Source organism: Temnothorax curvispinosus, unplaced genomic scaffold, assembly GCF_003070985.1.
Source record: "Temnothorax curvispinosus isolate PA1 unplaced genomic scaffold, ASM307098v1 QBEX01001787.1, whole genome shotgun sequence".
In the NCBI taxonomy this organism is placed as follows: Eukaryota; Metazoa; Arthropoda; class Insecta; order Hymenoptera; family Formicidae; genus Temnothorax; species Temnothorax curvispinosus.
This window is the reverse complement of record NW_020211567.1, coordinates 517,737-537,246: the sequence shown is the minus strand read 5'-3', so window position 1 is coordinate 537,246 and position 19,510 is coordinate 517,737. Positions and strand designations below refer to the sequence as shown.

General features: G+C 36.9%; 1 protein-coding gene across 4 annotated transcripts in view; it reads left to right on the top strand.

The window, feature by feature from the left end:
- The window catches only part of LOC112468533 (inactive rhomboid protein 1), a 42,862-nt gene that overhangs the window by 10,156 nt on the left and 13,196 nt on the right, over positions 1-19,510 (top strand). For all 4 annotated transcript variants that reach the window (XR_003042416.1, XM_025037764.1, XM_025037772.1 and 1 more), the window contains exons 2-4: positions 15,023-15,355; positions 16,361-16,547; positions 17,672-17,761. Coding sequence is in view for 3 of the 4 variants with exons in the window: in XM_025037764.1 (XP_024893532.1) it covers positions 15,023-15,355; positions 16,361-16,547; positions 17,672-17,761 (610 nt within the window). In the remaining variant the exon portion in view is untranslated. The remainder of the gene's footprint in view (positions 1-15,022; positions 15,356-16,360; positions 16,548-17,671; positions 17,762-19,510) is intronic.

Below are 19,510 nucleotides of genomic sequence, written 5' to 3'. Positions count from 1 at the left end.
AAAATCTAGGTCATGGTGGTCGAATTTATATCGAAAACGAAAAAAAAATTAATATTTTTTGTTATACGTGACGACCACCACATATAAATTCGACCACCATGACCTAGATTTTGATGCGTACTTTAATTCTAGACAAGAATTTTGCATTTCTATAAAGCTAATTAAAAGATTAGTGCTAAGAAAAAAATCGAAAAAAATCGGCTAGAATCACGGCTTTAGGATCACCTTAAAAGCTTAAACGGAAATTGTAAAACAAAGATATTGATAGTTTATTTTATACTTAAATAAAACAGAAACGTAACGAAAACGTGCGAAACGCGGTAACGCGCCGCAACGTAATACCGTTATAGCTGAGATATAGTGCGGACATAACTATATCGTTGCCAATATCGTGTTACTACCGGCATCATTAAAACGGACTGGAACGTTTCCATACTCGCGGCGGCTTTAATCTCCCGTTGAAATTCATGCGGGTTAAACATTAACTCTGGGTTTTGCGCAAGGCGGTCTTCATTGCATCGCGATGCACCTGCGCGAATGCATATATGAGCCGTCCTGTATGATACCGTGATGCATTTAATATAGTCAATATCCAAAGCAACGAAATAACCAGATCGGTCGTGTGCGGCGTCGCGTCGTTGCATTTACCCGAATCGGTGTATCGATCTTTATGGTTTTCGAGCACTGGGAGAAATTTAAGTGACAACAAAATTTGATTTGCTGATGCGAGAGCAAACTTTTGGCTATTGCCAACAAAAGGTTTTTGCTATACTATTGCTAAATTAATTAGCTCTCGCAGCAAACCAAGTGTTTGCTGTCACTATACTGACAAATAATTTGCTAATACAGCAAAAAATTTCTCTCAGTGAGCTTAACGTCATAGCCGTGTAAAGCGAAGAGAGATGTATTGAGTACATATTTTATTCTCAAAGAGGGGAATATGCTTTTAAATATATTATTTCAGCGCTTTTACGTTTATTTGGAAGCCTTCAAGCGTGTATCGATAAAATTATTGTTTTATTTGAAACTATACAGAATCATGCTGTACACGTTATTACGTGTGTACAAGTACTTTTGATCTGTGCCATGCATATACCTATATCCTTGCATGGAAGAAAGAGGGTGGAGGAGGGAGAAGTCTTTCTTGCGCAGACATATATGTGTTACTACCATGTGTAAACCATCATGTAATGCCCTTTTCACCTAGCTGCCAAATATCTCGGCGTCATGCAAATGCTCAGCAAACGCTCGCGCAAATTGTCTTACAATTGACCGTCGATTAATACCACGATCCTCTCCAACAGCCATTAAGCGAGCTAATTTAATCCACGAGTTAGGCTCGGAATTATAATCGATCAGATCACTTTCTCCGGCAAGATCCAGGCGACGTTAAAATCTTCGAAATTTCTATGATTGTCGACGTCACAGGCGTTTTAAGACTCTAATGCATTAACGTTTTCAGGAATGCATTTACAATCTTGATATTTCGAAATTTAGAATATTGAAAAGAATGTAACAATTTCAATATTTCTAAGTAAATATTGCTTATTATGAGAATGCGCTTTTTTCCATTTTCTTAACCTTTAGAGGGCGGGAAACATTTTTTTTTTTTTACTATTTTTCCCTTATTTAACACACCAAATTTTGCCTGAAAACATCAAATAGTTTGTGTTATTTGGGTGGTCGATATTTCGACTACCCCCGCCCTTTAAAGGTTAAGTACATACTCAGTAATTTTAGGAATTAAACGATTTTAAACAATTACTTTACTGCTATTCCAGCAAGCTAAAATATTTAAAAAGACGTTAGTATCTTAGGCATTTAATGACTTTTTTTTGAACTTCACAGACACTATACTTTAGAATTCTACAATTTCAATATTTAATAATTTACTGACGTCATTTCTTACGCTTTCATATCTCGTTGGACTTTTACAAGATAATATCGCTTGCTTTATTATTTTAACATATTTCGTTGATTAAAAAAAATTTTTTTGACATTTTAAAATTCAACTTTATGTTTATAACATATAAAGTTCGAGAATTTCATATATTTTATATAAGGCTATGATACTCCGAATTTTAGCATCGAGTATTATTGGATGCTGCAATTTTGGGATTGTATAATAAATAGTGATAAAGAGAGAAATTTAATTTTAGGAATATTCATCAAGAATGTTCCTTGCTGTAATTTTCCGTAATTACAAAGAGATAAAAAACTGTGTGTAAAATTTTATGTACATATTTTAAATTGAGTAACTTAAAGCTAATTTTTTTCGTAAAGAAAACTTGATTAAACGCCGGTTTCATATTCTCGTAATTTTAATATTAAAATATTAGTGACTAAAATCTTGACTAAATTTAAAACCCCCCCCCCCCCCACACACACACACACACACACACACGCACATGCACATTATTTAAATACAAACGAAGACTTGAAATTAAACAAAACAAATTCTATGTAGAAATTAATTTGTAAAATACCATTTATTTTTATTTGCCATTTTAAAGACAAAAGAAAGCTCTTTCAAACTCAACTTTTTTGAATCTCTAATGCAATGCCGAAGTTTGCACATCTAATTTTTCAGCGCTCTGCATAGAAACGCGAAACAACGACATTTGTTCCCTTAACGTGACTGCGAATGGAAGTATATCTGATGTCGTTATTTTATAAAGGGATTGCAAACAACTGTCGCGTCGTGTTGTTGCATCAGTTGCGTCAGTTACGTAATAATCGTGAATTAAAATTTTATCGCAAATTACGCCCAGCGCATAAACTGCGTTAAACTAAGCAGGGTTTGGTTGGGATTGAATGCGTTTTGGAAATTAGGATTGATACAGAGGGCCGAGCGGTATAATGGCGCGTGCTGCTGGCATTATATTAATTAATGGCGACGCATTTATTACGAATGCCTGACATTTACAATGGATCTTGCGTATGAGAAACTAACGCTATGCGACCGTTAACGCAACGAGATAATTGAATGGGCAGATTTGGCTTTGAGTAATCACTAATTATTCCCCGTGTTGTAACGTTTATTGATCCTTCATAAAACTGATTCTCTGCCGCGAGAGCGTCCTCCATTTTTCCGTAATTTCGAATTATTCCCCGTGTGTTGTAACGCTTATTGATCCTTCATAAAACTGATTCCCTGCCGCAAACGTCCTCCATTTTTCCGTAATTTCGAATTATTCCCCGTGTGTTATAACGTTTATTGATCCTTCATAAAACTGATTCCCTCTGCCTTTATTTTCAAAACTACCATCAATTCTACAATTCTACAAAGAAAATAAGAATCATCAATTTCTACAATTCTTGTTGCTGATCATATTTTTTTTCATTATTGAACTTAAAAGATTACTTATATCTTCCATATTATATTGAAGACTGCAATGTTTCATAATTAAGCTCTTTAATCGTGAGTTTTTTAATTATGAAACATTGAAGAAAGAATAGCTTGAAAAAGTCTTGCGGGAAATTATATTTAAGCTACATAATTAAATCATTATACATTATGACGTCCAAAGAGAATTAGCCCTTCCGAAGTTATTAAGAAACATCACCGGCCTTCATTATACTTCACGTCACAAAATTCTCATTAACATCTTTGATAAAAATTCCCTCCAAAAAAAAGTCTCACAAATTTCTTTTCCTTACAACTTTCTTTTCAACGTGTAAGACCAACACTGTTTGAAGCTCGACCTCTGCGAAACCGATCACCAATTAAACTCAAACAATTCAAAGTCCCCGTTGGTGTCGTCCAGAGAAAAGAAAAAAGAAGAAAGAAATTCTCTCTCAAAATTGGCGTCGGGAATACTTCTGGATACCTAATCCTTTCGCCGTGTCTCCTCGCAGCTCGCTGGTCGAGTGAATACTGACCGGTGACTGGTGCATCCGAGTCGAGCGTCCGAATATCGAGCGGTTCTGGTAGCGCGACGTCCGGGGGGGATCATCGGGGACGAAGCCGGCGCGAGCGCATGCGGAACGGACTCTAGGTCAGGTCACGCGGGTCAATCGTCGGGGTCGTTAACACCGCCGAGAGACCGACCGGCCTTACACGAAGGTGCGCAGGTGCGCGCTCGCTCTCGCACGTGTGTCGGGCACGCGCGCAGCTGTCTCTCCGTTGCCCGAAGGCGCGCACCGCGACGAAGGGAAACGGCGGTTTTCGGGCCTTGAGGAATCCGCACTCGACGGTTTCGAGGTTTCCATAAGTAAAACCGAGGGGGGGTTTGCTAACGAGTCCGCGCGCGCGCTCCGTCTGCCCGCGCGACCCCGCACGTCTGCACTCCACTTTCTTGCGGCTCTAACTTTTGGCACCGCCGCGCGTTGTTGTACAGCGCGGATTTTTACGATATAAATAAGCAATATGTTGCGACGCGGCAGCGATAAAGAGAAATATAAAAACGTAATGAGCCAAAACCGAAGCAGTGCGCCACGACTATAGCAAATGAAATTTTTTGAGATACGTTCCTGTGGGACAAAAAGGAAAGATCTTCTCTTTGATTCTCATTTGTGCAGATAACTTTCGTATATATAATTTCCCTAAATATAGATTTTTAAGATTGAATTTTAACAGTAATAATAATAGATTATTAAAAAGAATATTTGCAACACGATAGGATAGACGTCTTTTACGATTATAATTCTCTGATGTTATTTCAAAGGGGAAGACGGTAATATATTTTAAAAGACGACGATATCATCCCCGGTTTCATATCTCGAGATCCGCGGTTCATTTCTACCAAACTTCTTATCGTATTTTCTGATACGAGATAAAAACAATTGACGTATCGCGAACAGAATCTATAATCGCTGTAACCTTTACACTGTAACGTTATCGGTGTACAGCCAGTTTTCGAGAAATATCATTATCGTGAAACAAGATGGCGCGAACGTTATGGCGCGCGACTTTTATTTCCGCGACTGCGAAACTTTTCCGCACCGCTCTTTCGCCGTTAATATCCAGTTTCAATTTTCGAGACTGAATTATATCGCCTTTTTGCCCTCCCGCGTGTGCTGATGACAAAATGGCGATCGTAACTCAAGCAGAATTACATTTCTTTCGCGGCCGACCGCTAATTCTCAGCATTTTTACGCGACTGCTAGGATCAGCAGTATGGCGCAAATTTAGCCAGTATTGCGTTCCTTTTCATTATTTACAATTCATAATAAAATATTAAATGTATTTCTCAAAGCCACTTTCATGATCTTAAAAAATTGAGTTGAAAAAAGTCTCTTCATAAAAAATTGAAGCCCGTAAATAAATTCTTATCCACTTGGCGTCGGAAGTCTTTTTAATTTGTTTTAAGGAACTTTCAATTTTTATTGAGAATTTTATGAACATGAATTTATAAAATTTAATTAATAAAGAAACCTTTTCTCTGTTAAATATTTCTATCTTTTTACAGAATCTTTTCATGAAAAATTGTAAGAAATACATTTTCTGTGGAAAATCCAGAGAAAATGTTCCATGGAATCTCGCCTTAACAATTCCTATCGCGCGAAATAATTGGGTTTAATCTTCTTCGTTAATTTTGTAAAAAGAATTTTTTGGATTTAACGTATAAAACTAGTATCGATATAGATACGAAATTGCAAATACGACTCTTTTAATATCCCGCAGTCATCGAGAGCTTGTGGATTCGAAGATTGAACGCACGCGTGAAACCGCAATTGTAAGTTTTTTGCATTGTTCAGGCTTTCCAGGCATCGCGAATCCGATCGATTTTGTTCGGCGAGGCGAGTCTATGGCGAACTCGTGAAGTGGCGTCTGATTAAGTGGCGCCATTAGAGGGTGGTACTCGAAAAACGAACATAATCATTAGTAACCGAAGCAGTTTCCGGCACTCCCTCTAATAACCGGTTCGCACGCGATCGTAATTATTATTTGCGGCTTATATCGGTTCACTTTCAACGCGGGGATCGGCTTATCAATCGAAATGGTAGCGGCATCGCTGTTCCGGAATTGGAGCAACCAATACCACTGTTTGAAAGTCAAGAACGTGTATCTCGCGCGTGTGTATGTGTGTAATATGTTCCGCCAAACGGAAAGTTTGATGAAAAAAATTTTTCCGTACTATTTCTGTTCACTGGTCAAATTAATTTTACGTTATTAAAAAAGATAGAAAAAAGATAAATAGAAATAGAGAGAGAGAGAAAGAGAGAGATATCGTTTAGTTAAAACAAAAAATGTTAAAATTACGTATAATTTTTTACTGTGTAATTATTTTACTTTTACTTATAAACTCTCTTTTGCCTCACACAGCGAGTATAATATTAATTATATGCACAAAGAGTAGACACGCTCTAATATAGGTACTCTAAAACATGGATAAAACAAGCGTCTGTATCCCTTTAAGGTGGCCTTAATGAAACCACAGTAAATTTTAAAATTTTGTCGAGAGAGGGAAAGAGGGAGAAAGTGCTTCTTAATGAAGGGAACAAGGGTCGTGCGTAATCGCGAAGACATAAATATTATAATCTAATCCGTGAAATTTCCGCACGCGTAATTATGGAGGCGGATTCACTTACGTTTTTGCCTTGCCTTTATGGATCATACGATTGCAGTATCGTTTTACGCAGTGCGGTTATTACTGCAGCTATATACGGGATAATTTTAATTCACGCGCTCTGGCTCGCGCGATTAAGAGTGATCAGAAGATAACGGTGAGACATGGGCTGATGAGAAAAAAGGGATAGAAACTTTATCTCTCGGAAAAAAACTTCGTTTGGGATTTATTTTATTATATATAATAAACTTTGTTTGGGGTTTATTTTATTACATATAATAAAATAAACCCCAAACGATCCCTTTTTTCTCATCAGCCCATGTCTCACCGTTACTTTCTGATCACTCTTAATCGCGTGAGAGAGAAGCGCGTTAAGGAAACGGATGGGGTGATCAAAGATGCGTATAACGTTTCATCTTTTTAACCTTTTTATTTTTTAAATCTTTTTTTTAAACGTTAACATTAATAACGGTATCGGCACAATTATAAAAAATAAAAAATACAAGCTAGCAAAAGTGCGTCTAAATAATATCGGAAAATATTCCTATAATACAAGTTATACATATAAAAATGTCTAATTAACAATAAACTTATCCATGTATTTATTTATAAACGAACTTATTAATAAAAGTATGCGCTTGTTTAAACGCAGAGTGTATATTTTATGATAAGCGCAAAATCACAATACCTATACACTGTCACATCCAATCTTGCACGTAGAACTTATTTCGAGACAAACCCTCACCTTCGGGATATGTTATTGTGCCAAGCTTCTCGATTATTGTCATTACACGGAGATAAATAGATAAAAGGAAAAAAAATATGTATATATAAAATTGTAAAAAATTCTCTTTCCTCGTTCAGGCGTGTAACGATGAATCGTACCTCGGATGGCTGGTTAGGGTTAAACGGCGAGTGCACGCGTCAACGCACACACACACGCTGCGTGTGAAAGTGACGGGGCACCCAAAGCGGGTGGTCGCGCGGAAAAAATCGGCCTCTCTCTCATTAAACGATTAATTAGCGAGCGTGTGATGTGTCGAGAGTGACGTGCGCGCGCGCGCGCGCGCGCGGTAGGCGAAGTAAGGGTTACGCGAGACGAATAAAGCAAATCACCGACGGTTGTTTTACAACCACAGTCCGCGAGCTATCGATCATTGTAATGAGTGGAAGAGAGGCTCGGAAACGATAATTAAAGGCAACACGTTTAACGCGCGCGGTGGCGCGCGCGCGGGAGTGGTGGGGAACGGGGACGGGGGGGGAGAGAAGGGAGGTTTGAAGAATGTCAGTCCCGCTGGCGTACGTGGACGGAAAAAGCGATGTAAAAGCTGCAGGATGGAGGCCACACCCTGCTAAGGTCGGCGGGATGGTTGGCGGCGGCGGCGGCGGCGGCGTGGCGGCGAGAAAGGCACGGGGGGCGGCGGAAAGGGGAGAGTTATATCTCGCGTTGTAAAATCCACCCACGTGAAAAACAACCGGGGCACATCGCTATACCATTTACCGCTTGATAGGTGGTAGCGTGCTTTAAGCTCTGCCTTTTCTCCGCGGATGACATAGGCGGCCTGCCCCTCGTTTTCCCTTGCCCTCTGCCCCCCTCCCCCTTGTTCCGACATCTCGTTCTTCCCCGTCCGTTCTCTCTCCTGGTTCCCTTTTCATGGCACTCGATTTTTCTCTGTCTATCCCAGTCCCCTTCTCAGCTCGTAGCAGTTTCTTCCAGCTCATTTCTAGACGCGTCACGGTCTCCGCTAACATCTAACAGTCTCTATCGGGCCGTTTGAATCTGTCTTTCCGCAGTCCGACGTTGTCTTTCTCTTCGTTACAGTTGCCCGACGTGCAGTCCTTCAAATCTATTCCAGTTTCTCTCCGAGTTACTTCCAGATCTCTTTCCGGGCTTCACCTAGACTCTTTTTTAATCTCTCCTCCCAGCTCTTCTCAGTTCCTGCAATTGTTCCAACTTTCTCTCTCGCGTCTAATTTTTTCTCATCTTATCTTGTTAGTTTCTACCTTTGCTGCTTCTGTGTATTTATTCTAGACTTCATTTTGGACATTTAATTTACCGTACATTTTTTATTTTTACTATTTCCATCAAATCAATACCGGCTTGTATTACGCCATGATTTCAATCCGCACGCTATTTTAAAATTTCTCTCTTTTTTTTTTAATTTCTCCTCGATTTTTCCATTATCCCAATCCCTTTCGTTGTCCGATCATAGGCAATAGCTGATAAATCTCATCGCGGTATAAAGATAGCGACAAAATCGAAGCTTCCGACACGGCTATTATGAGGAAGCGTGACTAAGCGACATTAAAGATTACACAAATTTACAAAAAGAATTTTTTGTTATTGTTTTGAATCAGACAAAGACGTTAGATTTTTTATAGATTTTTGGACGTTGAAAAAAACGACATTTTTTTCCACAGTAGAATTGTATTCTTTAATCCTTCATAATATGATTAAAAAGTATTATAATTAAGATATGAAAATTTAAAAAATGCATTTTACATGATTTCTGATCAGAATTTCAAGATAACGTTAAATTTTCTCATAAAATAACCGCAAAAGGAAACTATTTTTAATGCATTAAATCAATTATCTTGGAAACCCGACGTGCTGGTAAAATTTAGCTTGCAATATCGTTTCCAGCACTCATGCAAGTCTATTAAGAAACATCTTGTCTGGTTTAAAATAATTTTCGGCTGCGAACCTATGCTCTTCAAAAGTGGGGCAGGCAGGAAGAAGACGGAGAAAGAGGGCGGTAAATACAGTGTCCAGTCGTCGGGCCGACTTTCAGAGAGAGTGCAGCAGCCATTTTTACACAGGGGGGACGGTCGCAGCGCGCGGAATAAGTGTCCTTAGAATTTCTCGGGGCCGACAATGGAAAGAGATGTAACTGAAACGCGCCAAGAGGGGTGAAAGCACTCGCAGCAATACGTCGTGCTCCCCTTAAATCAAATTAATTAACTCCTCCTTCCTGATTGAGATAAGATTGTGCCGAGGAAACCTGCTCGCAGAAATTTCTTATTTTAAAAGCAAGCCAGAGAGCTTTATCTACAGTACATATAGGAAGATTTGCAAATTTATTCTCTTTCTCCCCCTTCTCTTTAACCCTTTTTTATAATTTTTTATGTGTATTTCTTAATTACTTTTTGGTTCTGAATTTTGTCATAATACATTAATTCTGTTCCGAGTAAAACTTAATTTAATTTTTGATAATAAAATATTGGCCGCATCTGGCAACGGAAATATAAATGGTTTCTTAGCGTGTTATAATTATTCTGTGGGACATCCTGCTACGCTTTCATTTATTTTGTACGCTTATTTATCTGGCATACAATTTATCATCGACCTATGCATTTATCCGCGGTCGCGTCTTATCAAAATCGAAATGGGCTAATGAAATTGGGCGGGAGACGGGCGTCGCGACACCCTTAATTTCCGGCCGGGACGTCGGGTGCACGGTGGCGAAACCAGCGGAAACGAGACGTTGTATTTATGTTAAAACTTAAACGCTCGTCTTAAATACCAGCCGAATACAGGCCAGGGCGTCGCGTCGCCTTACGGCTCTTCCGATCGGAATATTTCTGCGATGGTATAACTTCCTTCGCGCGCCATGCCGGGAAATTTCTGAAATGACCGAAATAGAACGTAGAAATTATTAGCAGACGTCGCAAATGGCGAATGCGAAACGTTAAAATAGAGTCTGTCTGGTTCTCTCCGATATTTATTTTATCGTATATTTATCAGATTATTGGCTAATTTATCCCCACGTAAGAGAAATCCGAGGATAAATCAGAGGACGATAAAAAATTGTATTTTCCATACCAATATCAAAACTTAAACTCTTTAATTTCCTGTTTATCTCGTAACTACGTATTTCTCTCTTATGGAAAAATACTACAGAAAGACTATACTGTAGTTGCGAAAAGAGTACACGAAACTATAGTCATTATTACAGTAATGACTGTAATAATGATTTGTGTGCTTTTTTCGCAAGCACGGTAGCTTTTTCCATAACGGCTTTCTCTCTTTCTCTCTCTCTGATCAAGATTAGAGATTTCAAAAAAGATTTTAACAACGATGAATTCGGAATTTCGATATACATAAGATCAAAAGAGCAAATAATATCGATGATGAACTTCCGGTTAAACCTGTAAATTTTCCCGAGCATATTCTAAACGTGGCGCCGAGAAATATCGCTTCTTTCACGCGCTCTTATGTGCATTCAAGTTGCACGGAGGCTTGCAAGCTCAGCTAACTTCTCAATTCTATCTCTCCTCATCTATTCATGGGACGGTCTCGCGGCGTGACATTCTTTCCGTGAATTTTGCTTAGGCGCATCCTCTTTCTTTTTGCATCCTCCAGTATTTTCGCTCGATTCAGGCTCCGTTTTAATCGTCATCTTATCGCTCTGTTAAGGAAATTAAACATTCATTTATTACTTCCAAATATTTGACCCTCTCCGCAGCTAATTAATACCTTAATCGCAGTTTCCATAACATTTATTTTGGGTTGGCGTGGTCGGGTAAAAAATTCACGAATTTTCCCAGGGAAAATTACTAACACGGCGCGTTGCATGGTCCGCTGCAAGAGAGGGTGACAGCGCGTCTAAGAAGGGGGCGACTTCGCCATTAATTAGCCCTGATGCGCGCGATATTGACTCACCCTTCCTTTCTCCACCAGAGAGGCACGCTGTACTTCGCCTAAATGAATGCAGGGTTGCGCGAGGGATGCAGCTGCCGCTGCGAGAAAAATGTGGCGTCGCGGAAATTCTCGGCGCAGTTTTCCTTTTTATTTGCGCGAGCATAAATCGTCCTTGGTTCAAATCGCGTCTTATACCGCGTATATATATATTTTTGAGATATTTCTTCGCTTACCGTAAATAGAAATCTGCTAATTTATTATTGCTACAGTAACGCGTAATTTATTTCTCGTAATCTATACTAATATATAAAATTCTTATGGGTGGTGTGTGTTTGAACGTTATTAACTTAAAAACTATTGGACCGATTTTGAAAAAACTTATACCAACATGTTCCTTGAAATCTCAGGAGTGCTATAGGGCAATTTAATTTGGCGGTTCTTTTTTAAAAAAGTGATATTTTTCAATTTATAACATTTTTGCGGATTGGTGTGTATGTATGTTTGCTTTTATATCTCGAAAAATTTTAAACGAAAACGTACTTAATTATAGTGTTTTTTAAATTTCTTAATATAAGCTAAATGCACTTGCAATTTATTTTAGTTAGTCCTTTTTTATTTTTAAAACTGATCGTTTCCAAATTAAATACCACTCATCTGTATATATAAGTGTCGAATGTCTGTCTGTCTGTTTGACTGCGAACTACTCATTCATTAATGGGCCGATTCTCTTGCAAAAGGTGTCGAAATTTTTCTAATTTCTTGGGGATGGCGGCGATGGGGTTCGATTTTTGTTTTACCGATTTTCTTGACACCGAGGCCAAAATTTTTCTAATTTTTGGAGGATTGCGACGATAGGTTTAATTTTTTTAAGAGAAAGCTTTGTTTTCGTGAAAAACTTTAGCACCGGTCTCAAGAAAATCGGTTTACAAATTACTCATAAATGTTTTTCTTGATTGAACATGTCGTAACCGGTCTTCTTAAAAATCGAGGTTCTGTGTACATCACGAGCGAGCAATCTCGAAATTCCCGAAAAAACGCCCGGGAAAACCAAAGGATGATGTCGCTGATCGGTAAGTGAAATATTGGAAAACCGGAAATGACTCAATAGTGTGAAACTCGAGTTGAAAAAGACCGGTTACGACATAATGTTCAATCAAGGAAAACAGGGCATTTCAAACAAGGCATTTATGCGTTCCGATTTGAAATTAAAGGCATTTAGTTATGATTTAAATTACGAATATCAATTTCATCCGAGAGTAATAATTGGGAAAATGGATGCAATATGTGATCATTGTCGAGCAAAAAAGTTTAAAAGCACCTGGAATGTGTTGTTCAAGCGGAAAAGTTAAACTACCGCCTTTAAATCAACCACCCGACACACTCTTTATGTTTGTTCACAATAAGGATATTGAAACACAAATGAAGTTGTTTGAAGAAAAACGACGCCCGGGCGAAGCCCGGGTAACCAGCTAGTGTAATTAATAAACGCCGATGAATAAATTAGCATTTTTTTAATACAAATACACGGAGAAAATTTTCTCTTATTTACCCTGAAATCATGGTAGTTGTGGGACAACATGTACCACCAAGAATTTTATGCGAGCTATTTTGATTAATATCCACCATAATAAAAAATATTAATATCTATTTCATTAAAATATAAAATATGTTTGATTAATTTTACTAAAATATATCTAGGAAATTTCAATAATTTTTTAAAATTTACCAATCTGCTTGGTAATATTTACCACGTTGTTTGTAAAATGTCTCTTGTATATTTTAAAAATTCCTTGGTTGCCAAGTTGTCCCAAGTTTGTAGTGAATTTAAGGGTAAAATATAACCAAAAATTCTCTCCGTGTAATGTTAGAAAGAGACCATTATTCGTCCTTTTAATAAAGCACGGTTTACGGTAATAAATTATTTAATTTGTCGTATTTTGTAACTAAATAAATATAGTTAAGTAACTTGTTTAAAGACGGGAGGAGATTAACAGAATATTTGCAAGACTTTATTAAGTATTCGAAAATCAGTAATAAATCTTGAAAAATATATGTATCTTTGTAAATAATACCAATTTATATAAGTTCTGTTATTTAAATAATAAGCAGAATGATACGTTTGATACTTTTCTGCATGCCAAATAAATTTCTGAATTTTCATTAAAATAATTTTAGAGGTGAAAGAAAATTCTCGTAAATGTGAAACAGAGAAAATGTGAAAAGAAATATTATTTTTACCATCAGAGAATTGTACTCTTCTCGTAAAGTGTTATTGTCTTTAATATAATTGCCGGAATTATTGGTTTAAACTATTAGAAACTCTAGAACTTTAAAAATTATTAATTTTTGTTCCATCATACTTAATTCTTCTCAAGAATGTGAGATAATAGGTCACATTTCAAAAAAATTCAGATTTAACATGCAGAAAAGTAACTCTAGTAAAAGTAACTATTCCTGTTATTTAAACAGCATATTTCTCGAGAGTCCGTTGCAATTTCCACATTTCCAGCAGAGTCGAATTTATGTCAAAATTGAAATTCGCAAGAATGAAAATTCTTTCAATTCCAATGAAGAGGATATGAAAACGCGTCACCGCTCGACAATGGAAACCGCGAATGTGAAAAAAATTAATAAAGATACAAGCGCGCAAAAATAGAAATTCTGTGTACTCAACTAAAATCAACGAGAAAATCACGAAATATTTCGTGCCCCGAATGCTCCGCTATATTCACAAACTAAAATGTATTATTATTATAAAAATTATAACTTTTATTTAACGCTATTGTTATACTTTTACTGAATGGAAGCGATTTAAAATATAGAGGTATACAAATCATGTACGTTTAATCTGCATCTGTCGTATATATATTTTATAAACGCAAAATTAAAAGAGATATATAATTCAAAAGTATTGATAATTAAGTATTAAAGTATAAATTAAAATATAGTAAAGTTAAAAAAAAAAGAATGTTTTTTTTTTAATTTAAAATATCTGAATGTGTCTGAAATGTAGATCTATTATACAAATTTTCGTATTTTCTAATATTACGCCAATAACAAATACGTCAAAAAATTCTCGTATTTTCTAATATTACGCCAATAACAAATACGTCAAAAATTTCAAAACGATACGAAAAAAGGCAATACAATTTTTTCTGCATACTATTGATAATTAACTTTCGTATCATACATGTATTATAGATTTATCTTATATTTGATCAAACGCCAGCACCTCCTTAAGCAATTATATTAGAATTATAACTTTTAATATTTTTATTCTTATAATTTTTAATGTAAACTTCTTAACTTTAAATTGCAGTATAAAAGCGCGATAGATATCTCTCTTAGCCCGACTGCCGCAGGGTCTTTCCTCTCTTTCACTATTATGTTAAAATAAATTTCTTATTTTTTCCCTCCGAAAAAGGATATTACTCAAGCAAACTTCCTGATTGAATTACTGAAACGTCGAGAGAGAAAAGAGGGAAAGATATAAACTAAGAAACACTATACATCACCTGAAGTTGCAAAATCATATCTCGTGTTATTTCAAGTTATTTCTACGTCTGGTAGGAATTTATAAAGTAATTTACAACGGCGTGTTTAAATATGCGCTCTCGTTTCTTATGTCGCATTCTCGTTCCGGTTTCAAAATCAATCGGACTCAGCAATTGATCGAACTGGACATATTCTCTGGACGGCGAAACAACATAAACGCCGCGCTTATCGAGTAATCTTCTTTTATCTTAAAAATCTTCTACTCAATGTTTACTCCTATCCGATGGTAATGGAGGGGCATAAAGCTCTTCTTTTGCAGCAACTTCTTCCATATAAATCACGCAGGAGAATAACATTTCTCTTTCGTTTTTAGGCAACCATCGCCGAGTTCCGGCACGACCGGCACCTCGACGGTATCGTCGACGACCGGCGAGGGGGACACGGCGCAGAGCATCGGCATGTACCCGATGGGCGTCGCGACGTCGTCGGCCGTGACGACGGCGACGCCGGTGACGACGGCGTCGGCGACCGTGCCGCTGGCAACCTCCGGCGTCGCCGCCGCCGGAAGCACCGGCATCGCCCGGAGCGTTTCCGCGCCGAGCGCACCGCGGCCGGTCGTCCAGATCACCAGCTCCTCGGCGAGCGCCTCGGCAGCGCAACGGCCGAGGCTGAGGAGGAACCAGAGCCGCACCGAGGCCATTCGGAAGTGAGTACGAGCCGACAGCGCCGATCCCGACGAAACGTTCCATTTTCCAAAATTCCTCTATTAATCTGGCCACTCTCTGAAAAGGATTGTTGTGTTGGACATCGAAATATGATGGATAAAAAATTGCTGGCACGAGAGCGATTCGCACGGTGTAAAGTGCGTGCAGCTGTTTAAAATATTGAATATTGTTTTTGGGAATTTTTTTTTTCATCGATGCCGCAGCGAGAAGAATTTGTTTACTGTCGCGCTGCGTTTACCAAATCACACGAAAAAATAGATCTTAATTTAGGATTCTACAATTTCGGTAACATATGTAGAGTATAAATATAAAACGTGCGGAAACCAATAGCTGTCTAGCTGTCTCTCTCTTTTTAAAAACTTTCTTTTGTATTATTTTTCTGTATTCGTTATTTTTAAAGCACGAACTTTCACTTAAGTTAAAAAAAGATTATTTATTCGACAATTCTGATAGAAGATCTTATAGAATAGAAACAGTATATATAATGCATCACTTTATTTTAAACGATAAAAGTAAAAATTGTGGGTATTGTTACGTTAAAGATTATTATTTATACCAAATTATTTTGAATCTGATTTATTCTGCAAATAATATATTGTTAATTTGTTTTTGGAATTGATAAATAAATAAAGAAACACGGCTGCTTTTTAACATATTGATTGCCGTGTCACATGTGCGTCATTCATATATGAATGACACTCCTTGTTTCCGAGAGTGTCCCGTCATTCAAACACGAATGGCACTCAATTTTATATAACAGTAACATTTTAACCTGAAATAATGTTTTATGGCAAAAGGGTAAATCATGAAAGAAAATGTGTTTGGCATCTTGGACGTTTTTTTTTGTGAAATTGAGTGCGTTATTCACAAATGACGTGGCAATCAATGCGTTAATCGGTAAGGTAAATCCGACTTGAATTGTATTTGAGATAATACATATATGTGAGTCTCTGAGCGATGTATAATATTCTTCCCAAATCTTGCAGCTATATCAGACGCGAGACAGCGCAGTTCTTCGGGGTCGACGAGGAATCGGAGACCTCGGAGAAACAGAGATGGCTGGACCGACGGCGACGCATGGCGTCGAGGAAGTACGGCGCTCTGGTACCGGAACACAGGCCGCCGGATCCGGACATCACCCGGGACGTACCGGACACGACCGAGACGCCGGAAGTGAGTGCATTGTACCACGAGAATATACGTTCCAGGCGCGATTACAATCGTATGAGCGATCGTAATCGATGATAATCCGGGAGTTTGGACTGCGTCAGCAGGATAAACCATTTCGGCAGCGCGAATTAAAAGTTTTTCAAGTAGAGCAGTTTGACGAAAATGTTTGTGAGTTAGGAATGTATTGTCATTATGATTATAGAATGATTACGTATAATACACGTCTTACAAGTATACAACTGTCCGAAACGGATTTAATTCTGCTTGAATATATTATTAGACATAAAAGTCTAAGAGACGTGTACTTATGTTTTTAAGTAATATTTCAAAGTTAACGTTTATATTTGGTTCGAATCAATTATCACCGAACTGGTAAATGTTTTAGACAATTTTCTGTTTTTTTGTATGTACTTTTATAACTGTGTGTTTAGATTTCCCAAGAATCTAATACTTTTTAAGATATCCATTCTCGTTATGACTTTCGTGAATAAGTTTATACTTTTTCTAGAAATAAAAAATTTTTGAACTATTAGATTTTTAGAAAATCTAAAAACACCGATATAAAGTACGTGAAAAACCATTGAAGTTTTGTCTAAAACATTTTCTTGTATATTTTACCGTTTTAGTGATGATTGCTTAGAATTATATGTAAGAGTTTGCTTTGAGAGATTGTTTTATTCTTTGAACTTTAAAATGGACACTTAAAAAATACGCGTGTTTTTAAAATTTTCGTTTGACGATATTATGGAAAATTAAATTGGTTCTGGATAGTTATGACATGACCTTTGACAGATAATTTTGGTACAACTCCTGGATTATTTTCTCAAAAAACAGCTCGTGTATCTAAACATAATTTGCAGAACGTAGCTTAATAAATAATTAACAATTGAAAATAATTAATAATTGAAAATAATCAATGATTAATAATAATTTGTCGCTTCAGGCTGTTATTATATATGTATAACTTAATGAGTTGTTATATTAAACAGTTGTATTAGATTAGAAAAAATCGATATTAATTCTAAATAATTCTTTCTCTAAATTCGCTTTAATGATTTAGCAAGGAAATTAGGGATTTCAGGAAATATTGCGATAAAAAAAAACAACACATTTCTGAATATTCATAGGGTGTCACTCTCAGACGATGGCAGCAACCAGTACGGAGGAAAGATTCTGTAGCGAGAATGACGCTGTCGGGTCTTCATTACATCGTCGAGGTGAGTCATTGTCCCAATTTTCAACTTTTCAGTCTTAATTGTGGTGAAACCTGCTTTGACAATTTCTTGCTTTTACGAAATATTATATAAAGTTCTATCATTCCACAAATTATTTGTTACAACGCTTTCGTGAAATACATTTGTCCAATTAATTATTCTGCTAATTGAGAAACGTACTTCTCAGATTTGTTGTAAACATTATGTGATTTATCTAGTTAATTCTTGGATACGATTAATTGGAAAATTTAATGCGTAGTCGAGTATAATATTTAGAGCTCGAAATGTTAATCCCATTAAATTCTCGGCCAGCCTGATCAGCTGGCTTCTCTTTGTGCAATTTTATCTTTATCGAGATTGCCGATCTCGATAAACATTTATATATACGAAATAAACGTACATACGTACATAAGTCCGCAAATGAATTTATTAGGATCACGCGGGCCCCAAATCGCGCGACGTAATTAGCCGGCCGGGTGTAAACCGCCTTCGTTGAATTACATTACATTAACCCTAAAGTTTAGATTAGCCAAAGTAGAGTAATATTCCAGTCATAAAAGTGGAGCGACCCGCACGCCCGTCGCCCCATTACGTAACTTCGGTTTCAGTTTACGCCAGAAGGGCTTATTTCCGCTCGCGCCCCAACTTTGCGCTCCCGTGCCAACGCTAAGACGAAATTTCACCTTCGAATTATTCAGGTGTTTCACCGTGCTCGCGATTATTTCACAAATATTATGCTACATATGGTTACTCGGGCAACAAAGTAGTCAAATATATCTATATATAAAGTTAATATGTACATTTAAGTATGTTTGAATGCTTTTTTTGAATCGTTACGTAAGAGAGCAGTAGTACAATAATTTTTATAATATGTAACTTAGTTCGCGAAAGTTTAAAGGGAAGGCTGTACAATTGCAAAATTGAACATACTTCATCTTTTCTTTCTTTTATTTCTCGCGTAATTAGTCGCATTTTGATCGATCCTTTTTCCTAAACAAGCTTTTCCCGAATTTTAATTGTAATTTGAAAGAAATTCTTTTTTGTTTTTGCTTTAATTGCTCGTAGCTTTTGATACATTGATAATTCTTTAAAAGCGAACTATCAAATCGTAGCCCATCCATTAGAGAAATTTAAAAAAAGTTCATAAAAATCGATTCAGTACCTGTCAAGATAAAAGTACATAGAGGTAAAAAAAAGTGATTTTACACGAGAGTGCTTCGAAGGTTTTAATAGCGTGTTACAACCACACATTTTTTTGCAATAATTTTTATCCCCTTTTTCATTGTCTATTTTAAATCAAGGCTACAAATTAAATAGAAGACGCACAATCATGTGACAAATTAAATAAAAATTTATAAAAAGTTTTTTCTGTTATTTTTTTGATCATCCGCTTCCAATTATTCGGAGAGGAAGTACGTTCAGTCTTTTTTTAGACATTTAGACAGAAACCATTTTATATAACTCAAAGCACGCAGAAGAAAATCTATTTTGAAAAAAACGAAATAGGAAATTGATATTTCGATCATTTTCAAATGCACCCTTCTCCTCAATGTTATAACATATAATTTCTTGACAATTATAAGAAGCATGTTGTTTATGTCGATATTTGAATAATCCGGAATCGCAAAATAGATTCGGACGTTCTTAAAATTTACTGTTAAATAAAAGTCGTTTGTAATTTAATGAGCGAAATAGATAAACAATTCACTATGCGATACAAAACGAAAACAGTAAACTCTTTGATTCTCGCGT